The sequence below is a fragment of the Ambystoma mexicanum genome, chromosome 3q (assembly GCF_040938575.1).
Source record: "Ambystoma mexicanum isolate Mex_15411 chromosome 3q, UKY_AmexF1_1, whole genome shotgun sequence".
NCBI classification, from domain to species: Eukaryota; Metazoa; Chordata; class Amphibia; order Caudata; family Ambystomatidae; genus Ambystoma; species Ambystoma mexicanum.
This window is the reverse complement of record NC_090926.1, coordinates 477,712,934-477,739,108: the sequence shown is the minus strand read 5'-3', so window position 1 is coordinate 477,739,108 and position 26,175 is coordinate 477,712,934. Positions and strand designations below refer to the sequence as shown.

Below are 26,175 nucleotides of genomic sequence, written 5' to 3'. Positions count from 1 at the left end.
CTTTTTTCTGTTCGTTTAAAATGAATTCTGTTGAAATACAGTAGGAATGCATCCACAGTCTTAATGATGTGTTTGTGAAATATGTTGTGGTGCAAGCAAATGGGTAAATGTTTGCTTATCTAAGATTCCATCAACAATTAAGTTTACCTTCAGTCACACATATTTTGCATGGAGTTGAATTAAAAATGTTTCCAGTCACTTCTGCTTAGATCCCTCCACGCACCCGACTATTCTTGGACTTGGGTGCACTCAACTACAACAGAGAGCATGAGGTATAAAACCTGTCTAAAAGAAAAGCAGACCATACCATGTACAATATACTAGTGGGCCAATCCTTTTGGCATGGGTAGTATAGCTCAGCGCCAACGCGCTCGTCTTGGAAGCAAGACTACACAGCGCAACCGATTATAGAAAAGAACATCTTGGGAATCGGTCCATGTCTTTGCTGTTAGTTTGCTGTTGAGTGAACCTGAGTTTCGACCCTGGTGTCTTGGTGATCTATTAGAACAGCACGAAGTGATGGCTGGACATACATGAGCCACGATTGATCTCTTAATCACATGGAGTATCACCGGGGCGGTTCCTAGTGCACGGTTGTATCTTATCTGCCATTTTGGAGGTGTATCTGCTGCACTCAACCACCAAAGAGAACAGTCACATCAAACTGTAAAGGTCTGTTCCTGCACAACAAGCAAGCCCTGACAATTGTGGACTTCACCATTAGGATCTGCTTATAACCTTAGGAGCATTGAGCTCAGGGCCCCCATGTAGGTGATCTCACCAAGCTGCTACTCTTTTAAAAGTGCTTCATTTCAAATAGTGAACATCAACTTGACTTCTGACGAGTACTATACAGTGATTATTTGGTAAACAGTGCTTTGGACAGGTGGTTAATGTCAAAATTAGTAAAATATCTTAAAATGTGAACTCAATGAATACCCGTTGTTTGCTATATTCGTACACTATAATGTATGTAATTATATTCCTAAACCAGTTCATCCGAATTGGAGTGACCCTCCTGTAAAACACCCACATCTATCCATCCTGCCCATGTCTCCTCCAGTGCTTAGCCACCATTGCCCCCACCCCTTGCACACAGAAATCTTGGGCAGGTGGAATGTAATATAAGTGTGCACATTGGAAATATGGTGAACTTGTGCCTATTCTATAATGTTTACGCTAGAAGCACAATCTAATCTTATCCCAGTCCCTTGCTGAATTTGCCAGACAAACTATTCTGCAACCATTCTTCAGGTGGAACGTTCCAGAAGTACATCTGCAGGGAATAACATCACACCGGCCTCTCAAGAGTACAAATGAATCACAACATCACTCTTACCCACTCTTCCCGCAGTGTACATACCCAACGGCCTGAGCCGGGCCTTCACCGTGAAAGCAGCCCAAAAATGGAATAGCCTACCAATATAGCTAAGACTTGAATCGAACTACTCAACATTTCTACTATCAGGAGGATAGCTCAGCAGCAACGTGCCCGCCTTGGAAGCAAAGTGACATGAAGCAACACAGGTTCGATTCTCGGGTCTGCACTTAGAATCCTCTGGGTATTAAGCATGTTGTAAACATCTTATATATCATTTAGGAAAACACACCTATTTAAGTGAAGGTGCTGACCCATCGAGCCCGCCCTATTAGGCACACTCTTTGTCTCATTTTATATGTATGTCCTTTTGTCTTCCTATGTGCTCCCCAATGCCCGTGGGTTTTCGGCGCAATATAAACCAATACATTAAATAAAATAAATAAACCCAGGGGAGCCGCAATACAATAATCCTTCTGATGAATTGGCCGGTGCCGTTCCTCTTGATGTCTGCATAGTGAAAACTTGGATCCATTCACATGAATGTATTGTCTGGCACAACTCACAATTCACACGCTTTCTGCGGGTGTCACCGCCATGGAATCACATCACTCACCCTCCGAACCCCTTAACTATCCATACAGTTCAGTGGGCCCTCGCCCGCCGGAAAGAAATCAACAGTGTAGGCCCACCCAGGGGACTCGAAAGGTTGAGGGGTATATAGTATGTGCAATGTAGGTTGTATTGGATCAATACTTTTGCTAGGCACACGTCAGATATAGAAGCAATCTTGCATGTTCTCTATCACCCCACTAACCCAACCAACCCCCAGTAGCGCAACATAAATGTATGCAACCGAGTGGAGTAATGGCCCGTTGGAGCGTGTCAGTTTTGATGTAAGCGGGATTGCATGGGTAGAAGATTCTGCAATTTGGCAGATGCAACATGCAGGTTTTTTTTGGAAGTGGTTCTTAATCGTATAGCATAACAATTATGCATATTTGTGGGTTTTGATCATAAAAAGCAAGCATAGTCTCATTCCACTTCTTATATGTGGTATCTGTCTTTTTGAAGCTCTAAGAGAAATATGTTTTTTTATTTGTTCTCTCCATTTGCCAACATTCTGCTTCTTAACCAATCAGTAACAAATCAAAGGGGGAGGTGGGCCAGTCACAGGGGCCCAACGCCTAGAAGTCACAAGTCTTTGAAGTCGTGTTATAAGGGCTTTTAAACTGTGCAGACACCACCATGGTGGTCTTTCGGGTATGTGTTAACATTAAGAGGAAGGGCTGGGTACTGAAGGAGGTACATTAATGTTTGAGGGATAAGGCCTTGGCTACTGCCTGCAGACATGCCATCATTCTGGAACCCCTGAGAGGAAGATGTCACCACAGAAATCATGAGAATATATTTTTCCCGTGGGATTGCATTGGCGTTATAATTATTTTAGGAGGTACAGTAAAAATACCACTATTTCTAAATGAAAAATCAGGTGTCTCCTGCTTAAATTGGTTGGGTTGGCATGTATGTGTCTATGCAACAAAATACCCGTGGCTGAGCTTTCAATAGTTCTTTTTATGTGTTCTGCCTCAGTTCTGAAAACCTTGCTATCAAAGTATTGTCATTTGCATATGGCCGCCATTGGCTTCTCCTCAATGGTATCAGCCATTGTCTTCCTTTTCCTGGCCATTGGATCTGGGCGTTGTTGCCTAGTGCCTTCCGTTTCGAAGGCAATTGTAAGGGCAGAGGCTGCATCCATGACTCTTCAATTGGACACTGTTCATCATTGCACCGTGCTTGCTGAATGTAATATGCCATGTTTTGAGATAAAAGTTGCACTTCAACCTAAAGAAATCAGAACTGCCGCTCTATCGCCACCTCTAATCTTCTGTCTTTCTGTAATCATAGGACTACACGTTGACGATGTACTTCCAGCAAGCATGGCGGGATAAGCGACTGTCTTATTCGGAGATACCATTAAACCTGACATTGGACAACCGAGTTGCAGATCAACTCTGGGTCCCAGACACCTATTTCCTCAACGATAAGAAGTCATTTGTACACGGAGTCACAGTCAAGAACAGAATGATCCGGCTGCACCCGGACGGAACTGTGCTTTATGGTCTCAGGTCAGTGCTCGCAGATATCACCCCATATCCTACCTCTTGTTAAGAGCCGGCAAGACGCAGGCCTTTGGGAATGGCTTCCTGCTGGCTATCAACCTAATCTGCGCTCTCCATGTTGCTAAAGATTTGTCCACAGGCAATTATGCCAGGAAGCGATGATCGCTCTCAATGTCTACAAGGCTTTGGAACACTTTCCGCACACACAATAGGGCCCAGATCACAGAAAATACAACCCTGAAGGGCAATCTAGCCCAGTCAGCGGGCAATAGTGCACAGCTGATGGGCAATATTGCACTGATATTTCATCCAACATGCCAGTGCAGAAAAGGACATGGAACTGAGTGGCAAGTGCAGAAAGGCCATCTGGGCTGACTGACGATTACAAGAAGCAAGTTTTGCATGTTATGGTCTGTGCACATATTGGTGCTAAATTCCTACCCCCAGAGTAATATTGCCCGTCACAGGAGCACTTTATATGATGCAGCACTATGTCAGTTGGTTGAGGTATTTTATGACGTGAAAACCTTTGCAATATCAGGAAACTGGTTCATTAAAATGAGGGAATGCTTGCGCTCGTTAGATGCAATGCAAATACTACTTAACAGTCAGGAGCGACCAGAGGCATGTCTAATGGATATTTTTAGATAAGACTCTAAAATCTAGTTAATAATTACAATCAATACGTTGGTTGAGTTTGATGATCTATAGAACAGAATACTTCACCCCCTCGATTTCTATGCTATGAGCCTGTTGAACAAAGAGTGTTCTCTCCTTGCTGTTCCGCCATTGGTATTTCTGTCAGAGAGTTCGGGGTGCAGTCCATGCTGGGGGAGATGGACTGCATTTCAAGCATTCTGATTGGTGAAGAATAGGCTAATAAAGAGCTGACGTTTTTAATGATATTGTCCTTCTCCTAAAAAGCGTAGTAACAATGTCACTGGTCAAAGTACACACCATCATAACGGTTTGGGAAGTGAACGTCATCATATTGGTAGGACTTATAGATGTTTGCGAATCTAGAAGGCAAGAATGCACAAAGGTCTGATAGCTCAAGTGATACTTCATTGCAACATTCCAGAGAAATGTGCCATTCCGCTATTTTATGTCATGCCAATTTATATAGCTCCAACAATCAGCATGCCAAGGCACATGAAACCAAGAAAAAGAGAAGGGCAGCGCACAGGAGAAGATAAAGAAAGAAAAAGGTGAGTGGTGAGGCACATCTGAACATCTGAGCGGTCTTCACTGCTTGGACTGATTAGGGGAGAGCATTGCCGAGGGTGACATTCTATGGCCCTTCCAGCTTTTGTTTTTTGGAAATGCCAAACAACTGTAGGGATTGTATGTTGCTACAGATCCTAGGCTTCAGATGCTGTTACTGATGCATTGAAGGTCTCTGTATTAGGGGTTCGTTACTTCTTCTTCTGTGAAAACCCGGTAGGGAAAGTTATCCGTTTAAAGTGGACATTTTCACCAATCTGACCAGGAGTCTTCAACCCTTGGATTGCCAGCTGATTTTGTCTACAACTCCCATCAGTCCAAGACAGCATAATGAAACGTTAGGCTTATGGGAATTTTAGTCCAAAACACCTGGAGAGCCAAAGGTTGCAGGCCCCTGGTTCATTCAACTTAAAATGGTGAAAACATAGTTGGGGGGCGATTCATATTTGATTATTTTTGAATGAACATGTTTTTAGAATGACAACTTAAAACATGGTACATAGATAATGTTGGCTTTCCTCCTTAATCCCTGAACTGAAAACAGGACAGCAGTGTCATTATAATCGTTTAGCAGTTGCTTCATATTACTGTGTTTATTTCTTGATCACGTTTCTTAAAATGGTTCATTAACGTTTGAAATTGTGAACACTGAGAATTTGAAATATTTAATTGTGTTAAATATCTGCCTAGTTGCTTTTTTAAGAGGTGATACAGGCATTGCATTGCATGATATGTGTACCCTATAGGGAATGCTTGCTGACACATAGAGCAAAAAGCACAGCGCCAATTGGCATCAAACGTACACAAATGGGAGTTTATGTTGGTGGAAATCAGTATGGAGTCAGGTTTATGCAACAGAGTGTGAGCGAGTATTGCCATTCTGAGGCCAGATGGTTGTACAAAGATCTGAATCAGCATTCAAAGGGTAACGTGAACTCGTCAACCTAACAGTTAGTGAGAAATGGGTCCCTGTGCTAACACATGTTTACCTCCTATGGGCATTGGTAAAGACTGCATTTGGCTATGCTCTGCAGCAAACAAATCTATCGCGGTGTGGGCCCCATAACATGAGTGCATTGCCAAAGACCATGCCATCTGGGCACTGTGGGTGAAGTCACTTTGCACAGTACATGGACGTTTTATGGCATCCCCACACACATGTTCTGCAAGCGCTGTACATAGGTTCTCTGTGTTTAAGGTACGGTCAATGACTTTGATTTGGACACAGTGCTCACAGGGCATGACATATTACCATGATCTACATACTCAGCAATACATGACAGTGCTCACAGGGCATGGCATATTACCATGATCTACATACTAGGCAATACATGACAGTGCTCACAGGGCATGGCATATTACCATGATCTACATACTAGGCAATACATGACAGTGCTCACAGGGCATGGCATATTACCATGATCTACATACTAGGCAATACATGACAGTGCTCACAGGGCATGGCATATTACCATGATCTACATACTAGGCAATACATGACAGTGCTCACAGGGCATGGCATATTACCATGATCTACATACTAGGCAATACATGACAGTGCTCACAGGGCATGGCATATTACCATGATCTACATACTCAGCAATACATGACAGTGCTCACAGGGCATGGCATATTACCATGATCTACATACTCAGCAATACATGACAGTGCTCACAGGGCATGGCATATTACCATGATCTACATACTCAGCAATACATGACAGTGCTCACAGGGCATGGCATATTACCATGATCTACATACTCAGCAATACATGACCCTGTGCTTGATTTCTTATTTTTTTTTCTCCTTGCTTCCCCCTCCTTTTTAGTTTGGGCTTTTGGGTGTTAACACCATAAACTATTTCAATAGAGTACATACAGGGAGAAATAGCATATGAAGAGGGACACAGTGGAATGACACATCAGGAGGGATACACATCTTCGGTGTTGTTTGGTCATGAGACCACCAATTGACTGCCCATGGACTTGCTAATCCCTTTGGCCATTCTCACCCATCCTTCTCTCTCCCTGCCCAAAACCTCTCCTCATGGACACTCTTTGAGCTCGTTTTAATCAGGCCTTACCATCAGACTTTGCTCTTGAAATGCCTGCCACAGCAGTCTTCTGAGAGTTAGTGACTTGCTGTTCTGTTGTGAACATGTTGCGGGTGTAATAAAAACATCTTACGAGGCCTGCTTTCAGACACTTGATTTATTAGCACTTTGTTTGCCCTTCCCTGAAGTCCTGTTAAAAAGCCCAAACTAATCAGGGTTGGACAAGCATTGACTGTATGGAATGGAAGTTCCACAGGGAAGCTCAGTCTTCATTGTCCCCACCACCATTCTACTGGACAGTGTGCAGGGGGGGCTTCCGATAACTATTGCCGGGGGCCCAATTATGTGTAGCTGTGAAAACCTGGCTGTATATGTTGGTAATAAAAAGGCATTGATCGGGTGTAGTCTTAGAATGTAAAATGTAAAAGGGCAGTTGACAAAGGTTAAGCACGTTTTTGGGGCACAAGCCATTCCAGTTGGTGAGTTATTTTTTAAATCCAAGGAACACATATCTGATCACACAATCCATGTATCATAAGTAATTTGAAGGGTGAATTCTGTGCAATATAGGTAAAGTACTTTAAGGGGAGGCAGCTGTAGGTTGCATAGATTAAAATAAGAGAATATGTTTCTTAATGAAAATGTAATGAGTGATTTCCCTGGTTTTAGCTTTCATGTTGGATAGCTTGATGAGTTCCACTGTCGAACATTATTTATTTCCCAATATATTAGATACCCCACTCCGAAGAGCCAAAGAACCGGCTAAACATTTCTGTGTGTATTGAACAGTTTTGGGGAAGGCCTATCCCTGGCCTACAGTGCACAATTAAAGCGCACCAGCCTTCAATTTGTGAGGACAAATGTTTCTTTAGGGCATATGTGCATACCTTACGCTCTACCCTGTGACCTCATCCTGTGGCAAGCTCTAGATGTAGCAATAGAGAGGATGTGAAAACTACAAATTATCACATTACAGGTTTACAGGACTCTGCAGTAATACAAAGAAAGGCAGCCAGCAGGGATGTTTTAACCCCCAAATTACTGCTTAAGAATAGCTACTAAGCTTTCTTGTCCAATTGGAGGGGTGGGGGGTGCATTCTAACTGAATAGCTTGAAAGGCCTGGACCGCAGACATAATTCTGAATCACCTTATTATATCTTTGCATAATCTTCAGACTCTGATTCCCAGAGTCTGGAAACTCATGGTTCACAGACCCAGACTCCCTTGGCTTCATTTGGGTCAGACGGCTCATGCCCCATTATCACCTTGTGAGTAACCTCACCAGGCTGGTTGCTTGGTGACTGGGTATAACTGGTTCATGGAACTATGTCTAGTTTTTGGAGTACAGCAGTGGCTGTTCCTTGTACAGTTGAGTCTCTAGGTTGGGCCGGGGGCAGACCCATTGCATAACGCCTGCTCCAACCCCCTTTGCCCTGCACTGAGCACCAGGGGGCCTGGCGCTGGGGGCGTGCAACACACAGAAGCTGTGTGTATGACAGATTGTATTCGGTGAAATGCATACACATTGCATTTAATGAAGGCTGCAGTTTGACATAAGCAGCACAATTCCCCCTGCCAGGTACCTTCTAAGTGCTGTAACAACAGTGGGATGACTACCAAATGTAATGGTACCTTATGTATTAACTTGCAAACAAGGATGAAGGGCTGATTAGGCACTGCCAAGATTTGAACTTGGAAAGTGCAGGCAGGAACAGGTCACAATTGAACATTTAACTCACTGAGCTATACACTTAGTGCAGATAAAAAGAAACATTTATCATATTTGCCACAGACCCTCTCCTCATCCCTATTCTCTCCAGGTTACATTCAGTCCTTTCTCAATACAAAAATAACATTCATATTATCACATCTATTAGAAGTGGGCATGACATATTTGTCCTGCTTCTAAGCACTGTAATACAAAGAGAAATAATGTGAGCTATATTAATAAGAAATGTAATCCCCACAGACAAAACATTATCAAAGGTTTTGGGTATGCACATGGAAGGAGAAATGTTTCAATATCTGCATCACTAAAAACATACAAAGGCTCAGAATGATGTAATAGTCTTAAATCTGTTTTGTTAGTGTAGATTAAAGTGTGACTGTTGTGAGTCTTTTTAAACCAAATATGCCCCTACAAAATCATATCCCAAGCAGTGGGTTTAGTTCCATGAGATATGTACTAATCTAATTCGTTTAAACTATTAGGGGGCACATAGACCATCTATAAACTGAAATTATTCCATTAGGATGCAGATAGGGAGAAATGCATGTGAGGCGGGACACACGGCTTATAGGTGTTGTTTTGTTGTGTGCCCACCCATTGACTACCCCTGGCCATGCTAATTCATAAGGCCATTCCCACACAGGTCCTGCTCCTCCCGCCCTAAACACCTCCTCATAGGAATTATTTGTTCTCGCTTTATGCTGGCCTTAGCATCAAACGTTGCGCTTCAAGTGCCTTCCAGTGTTTTTCCAAAGCAGCCTTCTGAGAGCTAATGACTTTACTTAGTGCTACACAAATTCTAATGGTCTAATAAAAATGTGACAACCAGGTCTCTCTTCAGCCATTCTATTTATAAACAATATGCATGTCCTTCGCTGAAGTCCTGTTAAAAACAAGCATTGGCAAAACCATCGGTTTATAAGTATGAGACATATGCCAGGCATATGCCAGGCACAGCTATTACACGTCCATGTACTTGCTCCATTGTGCACCTGATAACATTAATGGCCAATTAAAACCACTATGTCACTGCCTGGAAAGGGCCTTTCCTATGCATTCACTAAAGGTCAAATTGTTCTCATTTGTTTCTATCCCCTGGTCTGACCCGTTTTGTGAGATTTTGTTGTTTCCAGTTGGCCATGGTCCTTTAGCTTTTATAGGAAAATACTCTATATTTGCTGTCCCTTCATTTTGACTGCTTATCTGTTGTGTGAAAACGGTGCAGGTGGCACTGTCCACACTCTGTTGGGTATTATAAAACCCCAATGAAACTTCTTTAAAATAAAGAAAGAAAAAAACACACGAACATGGGTTATGATTGTCTGATGTTATGTAAAAAAAAAATTATAATAATTAACCAAGAACCTTATGAAAAAATCCCTGAAAAAAAAAAAATCTTTACAATATGGTTGAAACACAAAAGCTAAATACAACGGAAATCTACCACGTTTTGTTCCAAATACAACCTTAATCCTCCCTGCATTTAGAGCCCATGAAACGCGCATGACATCACAGATGCCTCGACCAATGGCACTGTGATTTGGGTACGCAGAACCTGTGGCAAATGGCCTTATTCTAAGCTCAGTAAATACAGAGCGTGTTCCTACTGAGCCTGGAGCTTGGAAGTAGGCCGTGGCCTATGCAGAGTACCAATTGTGGGGCCTAGCTGCAGGGCTTGACCCAGGCATGATAGTCCCACTGCACAACCACGGGCCATCCTTTGTGGCTTCTCTGGGGTGGGAATGATGCACACAGGGCGTGCCGGCAGGCCTTTCCTTCTGGGTACTGTGCTTAGGGATCAGCATTGAAGGATATGCCGTATCCATAATAGCCACATATGGTCTCTTAATACTGTCGGGATGGATAGTCAAACACAAAGTATGGCCAGTGAACATTACCCACACGTCAAAGTACCTTTGACACACATGGGTGGACGTTTAGGAAGTAATGTAAATCACACATTGGGCCTCATTACGACCCTGGCGCTAAGTGTTTAACGGCGCCGTAAAAGGCTGCAGCACCGTTAAACACTTAGCGCCTTACTACGAGGTCCCTTTGCGGGACCCGACCTGAACAGCTGGTCTAGACCAGCCGTTAAAGTAGGGACCCGCAAAGGGGCCTTGGTGCTAAGTACGGTACCGCAATTTGCGGTACCGTACATAGCGCCTTCCCCATTCCCATAGAGCCCTATGGGGCGAAAATGGGAATGGGGAAGGGCCATGGTTTAATGGGGAATTACCGCCCCGCCAACCTCGGAATGGGGCGGTAATTCCCCATTGAATCATGGCGGACCCGTTACAACACCGGCACCAACCATGGTGCTAATAGCGCCATGGTTTAGCGCTGGTGTTGTAATGAGGGCCATTGTCATTAGTAGCTCATGCTTCGTTATACAAGTAGCCAGCATAATAAGCGTGCACCCCCTAATGTATGTGCTTCAATATAAAGCAGAACCCATTTAAAAATCCCCAGAGAGGGATCGATAGGGGAGATAACGGTGTCATTGTCAGCTAGATATGCTCGGTTTAAAGCACGCTGCTGGGAAGAACACAGTAGCATTGCTGGATAGAAGGAAAGACACCTCTCCAACATGTCACCTTCCCGAGTTTCTTTTACTGCCCATCCTCCCATGCAATTAAGAACAGCAAACCAATTAGCCTCAGTCATCATTTCTCCAGCGCTGCTAGCCGTGTGATCTTGACTAGCGTGATTAACAACAAATGCACTTAAGATCATAGTGTTTCAATGTAATCATGCGTGTTCCATCTTCCATTATAGTTGCATGGCAATCCTATCGGTGTAATAAATCTCCTGCGATGCATTGACATCCATAAGCATGAAACACGGATGTCCCCGTATTGTGAATGCAGACCTAAGTGCAAGACGTGATGTGGCTGTTAATATTGAACACTGAACCCCCATTGAAGGTCACAGATAGACACCTCAGTAATAGTCTAAAATAGATCTTGTTCTTTCTGTCTGTTACTATTCATTGGTTTGTTTACCCTATTGCATTTATGATCATCCAATACGTATCTGGGTGATTTTATTGGTGACATTATGGGTTGGCAGGTCATGCAAAGGAATGCTGTCTATAGAAATGCAAAATGTTTCTGATACCAGATCTGTCCAGCATATCAAATGGAATTGTTTTAATTTCCCCATGAACCCACGTCCTCCTTTTAGCGTTGAAATGTTCCAGTTTCAGAAACCTAATAGTGTTGGAGTGGGCAAAGCTACAGTCAAAGTATCCACACCGTGGATTCCAAGCAGAAGAGGGCACCATAATAAGCAAGCAGCGCGCTGTCGATAGAGCTGCGCTGCAGCGGGTCAATGCCCTCCCTCCTTCTATGATCAGGGCCTACAAGCAAATCAGGAAAGTGATGACCTCACGCAACACAAGCTGATCTAATTATTCTCTATGTCGCAATGTGCGCCCTAGACAGCCCTGACACTGGTCAGCGTGAAACACGTGCCAGCTCACTTAGATTGATTTAATGAATGGAAATAAATCGAATGATTCTGCTTAATTGATTCAACTGGTTAGAGCATTCAGAAAGTAATACCATCAGTACCCTGCGAACCAAAGCATCACATGTGTGTAAAAGCAACAGGAACACTTAAGGAAGTGATTCCCTTCCCTGCAGGAAATACAATCAGCACAAGAACAACTGAAAGATGCCCACTTCCCTCCCGACCCCCCCCCTTATTGTAATCAAATGCAATACGGATGACAATGACTGAGTTGCCATCCACAACATAACATTGTTGATGGGCACTTATCAAACACCTGGGGTCATTTTATCCTGGGGTTTTTAATGCCATCATAGACAACTCAAGCGTTACCCTTATTTTTCATCAGATGTCATCCAGAGCCCCGTGGTGGAACACATTCACGCTGTTGACTGGCCCCAGCAACAATGTGCATGTATTCTAAATGACTCATCTTCAAGTTTGTAACCACCCAGACCACTGCAGACCAGCTGGGTAGTAATGCGCTCAAAGCAATTTGCAATAAAAGATGTTAGTTTAAAAAGGAGATGGGCTTGGCCCTGATTTCTCACCTTACTCCAGCACAGTAACACAGACATGAGAACTGATTTTATACCTTTCAGCTGTATAAATATCCGCATTATTTACAGGGGTGTGCTTGCTGCAGTCAGCCTCGCACAGGGCTCTTTACAGTACCCTGCCTCTACTTCCTGTTTGAAATAGGGCTGGCCGCCCCCTTCATCTGGCTCCCAAGGCCTGGATCTGCCCCAGGTGCTGCTCCTCATCGTGCAGTGCATTCTTTCATGCAGCGTCCTGTCCACCTCGTTAGTCACTGTTGCACAGCTGGGTCACGGCACAGGCCAACATCCAACAACACACCTGTTTACTACATGGGACTGCCTTGTTCACCGCCATGTGTCGATTACTTTTCACAGTTCAGCCCACCTGGCACTGCTGGGGCAGATTTTTTCCAACTCTGCACTACTCTGTTCCTTCCTCCCGGGCTGCTTCTGGTATTCACAAGCAGGGAGGGATTATCTTCTGGGCACGCCCTGATCGGCCATGGAACAGTCTGCCATGAGGCATGGTCATGCCACCTTGTCAGGTCCACCCTAAGCATGCAGCTCAAGCTGGGCAGCCCTGATCTACTCCCTGGGACACTGCTAAATGCATGCTGTTGGGGCCACCCAGTCTAGCCCCCCTTTGCCTGACTGCTCCATACCACCATGAGTGGTCGGGCCGCACCAGTCACACATCCTGGACTCACAGCTGATGCCACGCTGACCCTGGCATGCGTTGATTGGATGATGAAGCTTATTTAGCCCTGGAGTGCCGCTCAAGGCCGCAGACCCCAAGGGACCTGACTGAAGATGCCTCCTGCTTCTGTTTCTCTCTCCAATCACAACCCCAAAACGGGTATTTTTTCAAAACGTGTTGCACACTGGAGCAGTGCAGGCCTGCTCCATTCTTATTCTCCCTCTGTTTGTTTTCTTCTTCCATGGTGGAGCTGGATGTTTCAGTCCACTTCACACAGTGAAACAGGCACACAAAACACAAACAATTTACAATAAATGAATTACTAGTACAGCCTAATGTCTGTGCCTGTATTCCTGTATTCCCTCTATGGGGAAAAGCATGTACATCCACTTCACGTAGCTGGGCCCAAATTTGGCCATGGTCTACACGTAGTCTCTATTTAAAGATGGAGATATGGGGCAGACATGCTACATTGTGAGCTCCTAAACTGCCAGTCATTTTCCATGTGAATTACTACTTTAATTATTTTGTGACCTTCAGAGATTATCTAATGGGAGTTGTGAAAACAGAAAAAGAATATCGAGGCTGAGTACCCCAAAAGGAAATACACCAGACACGGGTTACAAAGGAATATACAAAGTACTTTATTCTATACTGAATCCAATTACAAAAAAACAGAGCAAAATCAGATAGCTATCGGCCCTCAGTACAACACAACAAACTACAGCGTGGTTCAGTGTGTTCAGTGAGAGACGCTGTACATTAGAATGCATTCGCTTTTTATACATTTAGTGGGTGCGATGTCCAGCCCCACTTCGGGTTAATATTCCTTTTAATATATCACCGATCTAGGGTTCGTGCCAAGTCTCAAATAACCGCATATAACTGGTTTGCCTTTAATACATGTATCAACAAGCGTATGCAATAACTGTGTATTCTAAAGTTTTCCATGCAGGCCTTCTTAAACATTAATACAATGTAGTTAAACAGATGTTCTTTGTTCAGTATTTGAATGCATTGTCTCAACATATGCTCGTGGATTAGTTTTCATTGTACGAGTAATCCTTCTACACATAGGTCAGTGAAGGACAAGGTTTCAGTTCGTGACCTCAACAAGTGGCCTGCAGGCAAATTACACATTAGCTATGTACAGAGGTCAAGACGGCCATGTTGTATTCTGCAATGACATCGTCCACCATTGTAGCTCACAGGGTGACTTTCACACAACAAATCCTAAAATGGCGGTTTGACCTAAAAATGGCGGCTTACATGGATTTAAGGTCAGGACCTTGCAACACAGATTTCTTTCGCAAGCGACTTTCGAGCAGCTTGGTGTAGGCCAATATTAAATATATTTATTACAATAGGAGGCACGGTATACTTTCTATTTCGACAAACCCTCCTCTTGGCCTATGCCAAGTGTTTGGATCTTCTTGCAAATAACTCCATGCATCATTGTCCATGCACCCTGAATCACTATTAGAAATATCTATTGCCATTAGGTCTTTTGCTAAAATATCCTTCAATACGTATTCTTTGGAAGTCTTATCTGGGGCATACACTTTATGTCCTATCGAACCTATCGCTTGTGCGCAACAATCCCCTAGTATCGAACACATACCAGGCAGACACTGAATACAACAACAAAGAAACAACAGTATTCCCAAAATAATCATTAAGACCGAAAGCACCTTCCAACCCCAAGATCGCAAGAAGTCCCAGAACCAAGCGCTCAGATCCCAATTTCCCTCGGGAACATGCACTTCGGAACTAAGGACATGCAGATTCTGTATTGCCTTGAAGATAGTTGGGGAGGAATCTGGTACGAAAACACAGCAAGCGGACCCCACTAATTTGCATACTCCACCACGATCAGCTAGAATGACAACTAATGCCATTCGATTTTGAAGTGCTACTAATCTTATCGCCTTTTGTTCTAACGTCATATTATAGAGTATGTCAGGGGTCCGGTTGATGGTTCTCGCCAGTACTCTCACTAGTTTTCTGATATTGTCACGCTCACCTGATTCCCACGGAGGCGCAGGTCTGGCTTCGAGTGCTGATGCTTCTTCAATGGTGAAGCGCAAGACTCTGATGATGGACACGAAGGGCCCCTCTACTCTGGCTTTTCTGGCTCGCAGGAATATTCCCCTGTGCGTGAAAAGGGAGTATTCCCTACTGACGGAATAATGCTCAAGCCTCCCACTCCCTTCCAACCCTCCTCGATACCCTTCCACGATTCCCTGTGAAGTCTCACCTTAGGGTCTGGAAGGGTGAGTTCTCCATCCTGCTTCTGATGCAGGGGCGCGTTGAAACCCAGTTACTTCACTGGATTGAGGTTTGATGGGAGTTCAAAATAAGCTTGACTATTCAGGTGAGGCGCTGTAAGAGTTCTGTTGCAAGTTCAAAAGTTCAAGCTTAATAATATTGTTCATTGTCGTATTGCAGCAAGCACTAATGCTTATGTCTTTTTCCCCTTAGGGGCCGGGGTTCGGAATGCCGGAGATATGGCGCCGACCCGAAGTGTAAGTTCTGGATGAGCGTTCAGGTAATGTCTTTGCATTCGCTCATTCAATGTCTTTGTCTTTTTTCCCCATTGGGGCCGGGGTCCGGAATGCCAGGAAGTGGCAGGACGCGAAATGAAATGGGAATGACCCAACAGGTAAGTCTTAGAAGGAAACTGAGCTTTTCCTATTTCCCTTCCTTCTCTCACCTTGTTTTCTTGTCTTTTCTCTGTAGGCTCTGGGAAGTGGGTGTGGATCCGGATGATCGCTGCTGAAGGTGGAGGCGCCCAGGAAAGGTGAGTGAAATGCAGCGCTGCAGCGATCGAAGCAAAATGCTTTTAAAATGATGTCTTCCCTTTCAGGATCGTCGGTGTGATGTCCCCGTGATGCAGCTTTAGCAGGTAAGGTCTTCTTTCTCCCCAATTCTCTCTTAGCTCCCTTTGCAGGCGACCCAGGATGCTGACAGGCGTGGCTGAAGTCCAGATGCAGGAGCTGACACAGTGATCGTCCAGCTGCGAGGAGCAGAACAACGCGAAGCGTGAGTTGCTGATCGGGCGTGGTTTAAATAGCTTTGGAAGAAGTTCCAGGCATGTATCCTTACACCGATCAGGTATGTATCCTTCCCTGTCCACACCCAGGTGGAGAGTAGTCACACAGGTAAAGTAGTTCCATTCAGGCCTCAAGAGGGCCTGGATGTAGCAGCATGGTCTGCATCAGGTAAGTACACATTAAAACACTTGAACACATGTCTAGCTTTATGAGCCTGGCGCCTAAGGCGCCAGGACAGGGGTCCAACATGAGCCTGGCGCCTAAGGCGCCAGGACTGTGTCCAAAGGGCCCCAGCTTGGGCCCGCTGGCACTTCCCTGGGGGGAATGATGCCTGCCTCTGGGGTTGCTGGGTAGGACCTGGCTCCTTGGAGATAGGCATCATGACAGATATCTTCTGAATTCCCTATCTGCCCCCAAAATGGCACAACTGATTTTGCTATATCTCCCAATATTTGTGCCGGGGTGAAACCATTCTCATCCCGCCGTGGACGAGCCTTCGAAACTTCTTTTGTACTAGCTATAAACAACCCAGGTAACAGGATCCCTAAATAACAGGTTCCCTTCCAATCCCTGGGCAACCATGGGAATGTTACATTACCGCAGACAAAGTAGGTTTGCCTATATACAAAGGTCTGTTCTCTCCAGTCAAATTTGCAATGTTGGCATAACCTAAAAATGTTCCCATTGACTGAGTTCCATTCCTCTGTATGCAAAAAGAAACTGAATCGGGGCTATGGTGAACAGTGTAAGAAGGAGGCATGGCATCCTTATTGCCTATCGGAGCCATTTTAAAAGACATCAAAGATTGGAAAGGACGAGACAGTTTGTCAGAAGGTCTAATAGAAGCAACATTCAGTTTACTCCTATTTGCAAAAAGCGAGCATCCCAGGGGAGTCAAAACACGTTTCTCAAAACTATTTAAGTTGGTGCCATCAAAGTTCCCTGAGATGCTATCATTCCATTGGCCAAAGAACAGTGCTCTAAGAGCAGCATAGCAGGCAGTTGTCAACGGTAAAGGATGAATATACCAACCTAGCCCCTTATCCCTGTGTTGTGTTAAAAGTGAGCAGACCCAGCAGTTGGATTTATTAAAAATGGCATGTGTGGCATTCATGATAAGTAGTAGAGTGTTATTATGGTACCTTTGTCTGTGCTGGGAATCCCGAGGGGATAAAGTGTGCAAATGTACAAAGGGAGTAGGAACAATGGGTGCACTTTCAGTAGGCAACAAAAGTTCTAAAGAGTGAGTTTCCGTGAGGTACCATAATCCTAAGGCAGCGACTATTAAAAAACCAAATATCATTACAAGAATACAGCAATACGTTTTCGGGGCCCAGCCATTTTGTCCATTGTCCCAGATGGTCACCCCCTTATTTACAAGTCCAATACGAGCGGCGGCGGTAGCAGGCATTGTAGTCTTCGGATGGAAACCCCAATGTTCGTTGCTGGTGACCCCCCGGTCGTGCAATTTCTTAGTCCTTCCACACCCTAGCCAACAGAATCCCCTTTTTCTCAAATTTTGGGCAAAAGCAAGCCCTCGATGACTCTTTTCCTTCTTCGAATGCACTGCCGAACCGCGTCGTAAGTCTATCTTGGTGGTCGCAAGTTGTATCATACTTTTACTGGTACTGATTGATCCGGAAACAATATGTCGTCACTTCCTGCTGGAAGCAACGTGTCAGAGGCAAGTGAAGAGGCTGAATTTGAAACAGCCGTTTCCGTGTGCAAAATTTGTGGTGAGTGTGGAGACAAAATGGCAGCTTCCCCAAGCCTCCCGGGCTCAGAGATATTCTCTGACACACTCTCAGTGCTGCTTATTGCTTTGGGATCATTGTTTGCAGTATCAGCGAGGGGTTCTGTTTCTTCTGTAGCGCGTGGCACAGGGCGAGGAAGTTTCTTGATGTGTGACGCGTGGATCCAGTTCTTTCGTCCAGCTACCCACACCGCTGTCTGGGTGACCAACAGGACCTGGAATGGGCCACGCCAGCGAGGCACGAGGCAGGAGGTGCGCTCAAATGATTTGACGAGCACCCAACTCCCAGGTCGTATGCCGTGACCCGGGCCCTCGTATCGTACAGGTAAAGCTTCTGGTACCTGGTGGTAAATCAAATACAGGTTTTTAGTCAATTGGCTACAATAATCTGAAAGTAGTACATTTTCAACATTCTTTAAAGTTCGGCATTTTGGAAGATTCCAGATATTGGCAGGTCTCCCCATTACCACCTCAAATGGAGAGAGGCCAGTCTTAGTTTGAGGGGTTGTACACATGGCTAGTAACACGATCGGTAAGGCGTCCGGCCATTTTAGTTTGCTGCCGGCACACGTCTTAGCAAGCTTGTTCTTGATGATACCGTTGTGTCTTTCTACTAGTCTGGCGCTCTGAGGATAAATGGCCGAATGGAACCGTTTGTCAATTTGTAACGCTGTACATATCTGTAGGATTACAGCGGCAACAAAATGTGGACCATTGTCCGACCAGATAACTCTCGGCAAACCGAACCGGGGGAAGTACTCCTTTAACATGGTTTTAACAGTGGTCATGGCTGTAGCATCTTTAACAGGGAAAGCCTCAACCCATTTACTAAAGGCACAAATGACCACAAGGACATACTTTAAATTGTTGCATTGTTCCATTTCAATAAAATCAAAGTGAATAACTTCAAAGGGGACAGAGGTGGGCCAAAACTTCCCCTTGGAGTTGATGTCCCCTTTCCCACATTGTGTTGTAGGCAAATCATGCAGTTCTGGACGTAGTGCTAGGCAATTTTCGAAATCTTGTCATTTGCCCAAACTTTTTCTAACATTTCTGTAACCTGCTGGGCACAAACATGTGTAGGGCCGTGTGCCATGACAACCATCATCATGACATAGGTGTCAGGTAACAGCCATTTTCCTTCGACCATGTCCACCCAACACCCATCATCATCAAGTTTCCCCAGGCCTTCAGCCCACCTCTTAGACTCTTCCATTGTGGCATCAACTTGGATATCCCGTACAGACCCAACACCCTCATCCATTACATAGGCATCTACAATCTCCCTTGATAAATACATCTGCGTGAAGAGATCTATGGCAGTTTGTCTAGCTATCTGATCAGCGAAAGCATTCCCTTTTCCAATATCATCCACAATCTTTCGATGTGCTGCACATTTCATAACTGCTAACTGAGTAGGGAGCACAAGCGCTGAGAGTAGTTGCACTATTAGGCAGCCGTGTTGAATCTTGGTACCATGCGAAGTTAGGAACCATCTTTCTGACCAAAGTCTCCCAAAGTTGTGAACCACCCCAAAGACATACTGACTATCAGTATGTATATTTAATGCAAGCCCTTCGGAAAGTTCACAAGCTCGGGTCAATGCTATAATCTCTGCGGCCTGCGCAGAACTATGCATAATTCTCTTAGTTTCCACAACCGTGCTCAATGTAGTGATTGCATAAGCGGCTGTGGATGTACCATCCGGAAGTTTAAAGCAGGAGCCGTCACAAAACAGCTCTCCTTGCGGATTATCCAAAGGTGTATCTTTCAAATCAAGTCTGCCCTTCGTTTCTTGTTCAGTCATATACAAACAATCATGTGACTCTTCATCGCCGCAAGTAGTATCTTGCGGAAAAGGTAGGAGTTCAGCTGGATTAAGGACACAACACCTCTTTATTTGAATGTGAGGAGCGAACAAGATCAATTCATATCTTGTCAACCGTGCAGAAGTGAGGTGTTGCGTTTGAGTTCGGTTCAATAGAACATCTACAGAGTGAGGCACCATCAGGGTTAGATCATGGCCTAGGACCATTCCGTCACTCTGTTCTACAGACGCGGCAGCAGCAGCGACAGTGCGCAAACATCTTGGCAAAGCACATGCTACAGGATCAAGGGCGGAAGAATAGTAACCGCATGGCCTATTCTTCCCTCCATGTTCCTGCGTTAATACAGCCAAAGCACATCCATCACATTCATGCACAAACAATACAAAGGCCTTTTCATAGTTTGGTGTGCCCAAAACTGGTGCAGAGCATAATGCAGTCTTAAGCAAGTCAAACGACTGCTGGTGTACCGCATTCCATGGCAATGTTGAAGAAATGCCCTTCTTTGTCAAAGCCACCATCGGTTTGATCACTAGTGAGAAATTCAGGATCCACAACCTACAGTAAGAAGCCATACCTATCAAGACCCTAACTTCCTTCTGTGAATTTGGGACAGACATGCCAGAAATGTGTTTTATTCTTTCAGGTGTCAATCTTCTTCCCTCTTTTGACAGGAGATAGCCTAAATAGGCGACCTCCTGACAACAATATTGACATTTTTTAAGCAAAGCTTTGTGATCATGCTTAGCTAGATGAATAAGTAATAACACAGTGCCCTCCTTACAGGCACTCTCAGAGTCAGCATCTAGAAGCAAATCATCAACGTAACTAAAGCAAAGTACAAGTAGAGGGCAATTCAAGGGTATCAAGTTGTTCTTTCAAAGCCCTACTATAAATACTAGGACTCTCTGTGTACCCTTGAGGTGCAGAAGTAAATGTTAATGAGCGTCCCCCTAAGGTGAACCCAAACAAATATCTACTATACTTGTGTATAGGAATACTAAAGAACGCATTCTTTAAATCCACAACACTAAAGTAAGTAGCTGTAGCTGGAATTATGGTTAGGATTGTCATTACATCAGGCACAATTGGAAATTGTGGTGCCACAACTTAATTAATGGCACGTAAATCAATTATAAAACGGAATGGAATTACATTATCGCCTTTCTTGTACATGGGTAAAATCGGACTATTACACAAACTTCCTGAATTTTCTTCAATCACACTGCGGTGCACAAAATCAGAAACAATACATTTCAAAGCTCGGTCGCCCTCAACCAAAATCCTATACTGGGGAATGCGTGGCAGCTCAATTCCATGTTTCAAAACTATCTTAACAGGCTCGATCTGTAAAACACCGACATCATTGTCGTTGACAGCCCACAAGCTCTCTGGTACATCAATGAATTCTGGAGGCAAAGGTCTAGTCAAAAATTGCGAGGCAGAAAATTGCGGTGGTGAAATCGTCAAGCGCACTCCATCAGAAGAACAATAAATCACTACATTTAATTGTTTTAACAAATTCAACCCCAGCAAGTTCTCTCCGCAGTCCGAAGTCAACAGAAAGGGGCACTGGTCCGTAAAGGGACCCAAAGAAATAGGTACCGGCATAGAAACCGGACAAACAACTGTTGTACCGGAAAACCCTACAGAAACATTGGTTTGCCCTGACAGTGGAATGTTTGGAACCCGCGAATGATCAATGGAACACTTCTGTGCTCCAGTGTCTATCAAAAACTGATGTTTCCTATTTCCCACCACCATTTCAACATAGGGACCTTTCTGATTGACGGGAATATGTGTAGGTTCCAAACCCTGCTTCGGGCAATCCTAACGAAACAGAATATCATCAAAAGGAAGCTCTTCAGATAAATATGCAGCGGAAGGATGATCAAATATATTCCTAGTGTCCGCACTCGGAGTCTGATTGTCCTGCGAAAAAGGTTGTTGAGGGTCCTGTGTAAACTGACCTCTTCCAGGGCCCCCTACGCCCAGGCGACCTCTGGATCCCCAACCCATATTACAAAATGTATTATTCAACCGTTGTTGAAGGACGGGGCATTGTGCTCGCCAATGACCCTCTCGACGACAATAAGCACACTGGTTAATATTCACAGGACCCAAGGGCACACTCCCCTGCAGGACATACTGACCTCTAACCTGAGAATTACCCCCTCTGGGGCCCCTAACAATTTGCTGCAATATCACTTTAGTTTTTAAATCGCCTTTCTGTTTTTCAATCCTATCTTTTTCATTATTGACACGGTTCTCATAGTACTGAGCCATGTGCAGTACTTCTGATTGTGATTTCGCCTGCCAAGCGCTCTCAGAAGACATAATCTGTGACTGGATGTCAGGCAGTAATCCACGTACAAATTTGTCCACAAATAATCTTTTCCCAGACTCTGTGCCTAAGTCTTGTCCACGAAATCCGAGAATACCTGTTTGAAGCGATTAAAGAACTCGGTAGCACCTTCAGACTTTCCTTGGACACAGGCCGTAAACTTGTCCCAAATAATTCTCTTTTCAGGAATTATGGTTTTTATTCTATCAGGCAGAGTTAATATCACCTGTTGCGGTCTTTGGCCAGCTGGCCTTTCCCCATCGTGTCTGGTTATATTCACCCATGTATCTCCCAACCCGGGTACACCGTCAATAGTTCTAACTTGTTTCCATAAATCCACGGGCAGGAGTACCGGAAACAACAAATCAATGTCACCTAAGGTGAACACTGAGGATTGCAAAACGGATTCCATCTCTTTATAGAACCCTGTCAGATTTTTCCTAATATCGGGGATAGATTGCCTAATACTATTCACTTCCTGTCTTGAGAACGGGACGTGAACAAACTGTGATACATAATGTGCAGGAATGTTCACAGCGACTATATTATTTACAGCATCGGCCGCAACCTCAACCTTCGGGACAAATGTCGGGGGAACCTCTCTCATAGGCAGCTGAGAAATAGGCGACTCCAAACGCTTACTAAGCAACAGAGCCAAGTCGAGCGCTAAAGCAGTCAAAGAAGTGCCAAGCGAAAAAGCTCTCTTATAAATGCTCAATAACTCTGTGGGACAACTAATCTTCCTTTTTACACATTCATCCTGCAGGTATTCTACCATTACCTGTATCACTTTCCTCTGCATTTCCAACGTATATTGACTATATGTGTCATATACCTCAACTGGAGTTATCGGTATGCCTGAAATCCATCTAATCACGTCTTTCTTACAAATTCGCATTTCCTCCGATATCGGTTTACGACACGGAAGGAACCGTTTCTCTACATACATATTCTCCTCTTCATCATCCTCATTCTGTAACTTTTCTAACTCCTTTCTATACCCAAATAACCTCTCAACATGCTCATTTACCTTCTCCACAGTGTCTCTAGAAAGAGTTAGAGAATTTAGACCCCTTAACCCTTGCGGAACATCCGCATTATTTAATCTTCCTCACATTATACATAACTGAATCCCTAAACCTTCAATAAAAACATTTTTCTCAGGAAAATTATCGGTATTACAAAGTGTGGCAAAAACACTAGCTTGATCATCCTTCTCCATACAATGCTTAGCCCATGCAATTAACTCACGTTTCTTCTCAGGCGGTACAGTATTGCGAGTGACAACTTTTGTTCCTGTACCTCGATTGATTACAAGCGGCTCAGGACCACTTGGAAGAGAGGGAGCAGGCAAATTCAATGGTGGTACTATAACTGGTGCGATAAAAAGAGACAGAGGAGCAGGTGGAGGGACAAAAACTGGAGGAATAGGAACAACAGGTTGAGTAGGAAGAGCAGGAATAACAGCAGGAAGAGGTACAGCAGTGGGAAGAGGAACATACGGAGGTGGCGCAGAGTCACCAGGCCTTCGTTCATTTAATATTTTGTCAATAAACTCTTTAGAAATATGAAGATCTTTAGAAGGATAGATTTTCTGGATTTCAAGTGAGAAAGCCCTATCCATATTTTTAGTCGCCACAGACTGTTTGTTTTGGTCATATAACAATGCTTTTTCAACGTTTGTTTTATGACGACGTGCATGTTTCTCTCTACCTTTAAGTTGTTGCAACGCTTCTTTTTTCCAATTCTGCAAAACATCAAATGCTGCAGGTCTAGCCTTTTTCTTTAACAAGACTGACTCCAAATATTCAATGCGAGGGAACTCAAAACTACCATTGATTGGCCACTGAGGTTCGGAGGCATCTCTGGTTTGTCTGTGCCAAATATCATTAAATACTATACTTCCAATGCCGTACTTACAGTACATAGTACATGCCGGCGACCCCTCCTGTGGTGCGGGATGGCTAAATTCCAAAGATTGTCTATCACTGCAGAATAATGCCCTAAAGCAGGCAGACAATTTCCCAGGCATATCTCAAATTCTTGGTGTTATCTGGTCAATAATTGTGCCTGCAGATACAATGCGCCAAAATTCAAATTGTCAGGGTTAAATTAAGAATCGGGTCACGACTCACTTGACCAAACCTAAGGAGGACCGATCGGTACTTCTAAGAATCTTACCTAACTAATCTTATCTCGTGTATGGTGATTTCGGCAAATCTGCCCGCCTCGATAAGTGGACCCTCGTCAAGATGCCGTCTCAGACCACAAGCTAATCGTCCAGTGATCGGGTCGTGCAGCGCTGCTGAGGTGTCGCATCTCATCCAGGGGCCCCTTTATGTCACACCGTCCGATCCCGGCCGATAGCGTGTGCCAACCTTCAACAATCCAGCATCAATCTTGAGGGTCCCTATTCGGGCGCCAACTGTGAAAACAGAAAAAGAATATCGAGGCTGAGTACCCTAAAAGGAAATACACCAGACACGGGTTACAAAGGAACTTACAAAGTACTTTATTCTATACTGAATCCAATTACAAAAAACAGAGCAAAATCCGATAGCTATTGGCCCTCAGTACAGCACAACAAACTCCAGCGTGGTTCAGTGTGTTCAGTGAGAGACGCTGTACATTAGAATGCATTTGCTTTTTTATACATTTAATGGGTGCGATGTCCAGCCCCACTTCGGGTTAATATTCCTTTTAATATATCACCGATTTAGGGTTCGTGCCAAGTCTCAAATAACCACATATAACTGGTTTGCCTTTAATACATGCATCAACAAGCGTATGCAATAGCTGTGTATTCTAAAGTTTTCCATGCAGGCCTTCTTAAACATTAATACAATGTAGTTAAACAGATGTTCTTTGTTCAGTATTTGAATACATTGTCTCAACATATGCTCGTGGATTAGTTTTCATTGTACGAGTAATCCTTCTACACATAGGTCAGTGAAGGACAAGGTATCAGTTTGTGACCTTAATAAGTGGCATGCAGGCAAATTACACATTAGCTATGTACAGAGGTCAAGGCGGCCATGTTGTATTCTGCAATGACATCGTCCAACATTTTAGCTCACACGGTGACTTTCACACAATGAATCCTAAAATGGCGGTTAGACCTAAAAATGGCGGCTTACATGGATTTAAGGTCAGGACCTTGCAACACAGATTTCTTTCGCAAGCGACTTTCGAGCAGCTTGGCGTAGGCCAATATTAAATATATTTATTACAATAGGAGGCACGGTATACTTTCTATTTCAACAGAGTTCCATATAAAACATTTAGGCTCTCATTCCTAATGTGGTGATAATAGTAAAAAAGTGGTAGTTCTGTTGACTGATTTTTTTTTATTTTTATCACCCCACCTGATTATGGATTAGTAAACCCATGCCAAAGAAAACTGCCCTCTTGGACTTTGAGGCAATTCCTCGACAAAATGTTGTCATAATGGTGTGGGCAGAATTAGACATCCAATGAACCTGCATAAAGAGCAATTACACATTCCTGGAATCAGGCAGAATTACCACAATTATTTGTTATGTTATGTTATTTGGCATTTACACAAAGAAAGTCATGACTGTGGTGGTCTCAAAGTCCAGAATCCTTGTCTGTGTGTGAGCAAAATGCGACCCCACCCAGGGTGTGAAACCAAACTATAGTCTGGGGTAGAAGAGGAAAAAGGGAAATGAAAGATAGAAAGGGTGAGTTGGGGGAGAATGGGTGAACAAAATATGAAAAACCTGGGTAAAACACATTAAGTTTAAATGACAAAAGATAGAATGCACATATGAACATCTTATTTATTTATAGAGTACCAGTAACCCGCGTACATCGGGGCGCTATCAAAAACACCAGATGGATGAACAGAAAAGACAGGACGAGGTGACTGTTTTGGCAGAGCAGGGGAGGGGAGGATTTATTTGAAGAGCAGAGTTGTCAGGGCTTTCCTCAACGCGCCAAACTCGGGTTCTCCTAAGCAGGGAGTTCCAGAAGTTTGCGCCT

At 44.1% G+C, this 26,175-nt stretch overlaps 1 protein-coding gene across 2 annotated transcripts in view; it reads left to right on the top strand.

Annotated features, from left to right (window-relative positions):
• Positions 1 to 26,175, top strand: part of GABRB2 (gamma-aminobutyric acid type A receptor subunit beta2) — a 1,186,575-nt gene that overhangs the window by 334,803 nt on the left and 825,597 nt on the right. For both annotated transcript variants that reach the window (XM_069654272.1, XM_069654271.1), the window contains exon 4: positions 3,227 to 3,447. In XM_069654272.1, the coding sequence (XP_069510373.1) occupies positions 3,227 to 3,447 (221 nt within the window). The remainder of the gene's footprint in view (positions 1 to 3,226; positions 3,448 to 26,175) is intronic.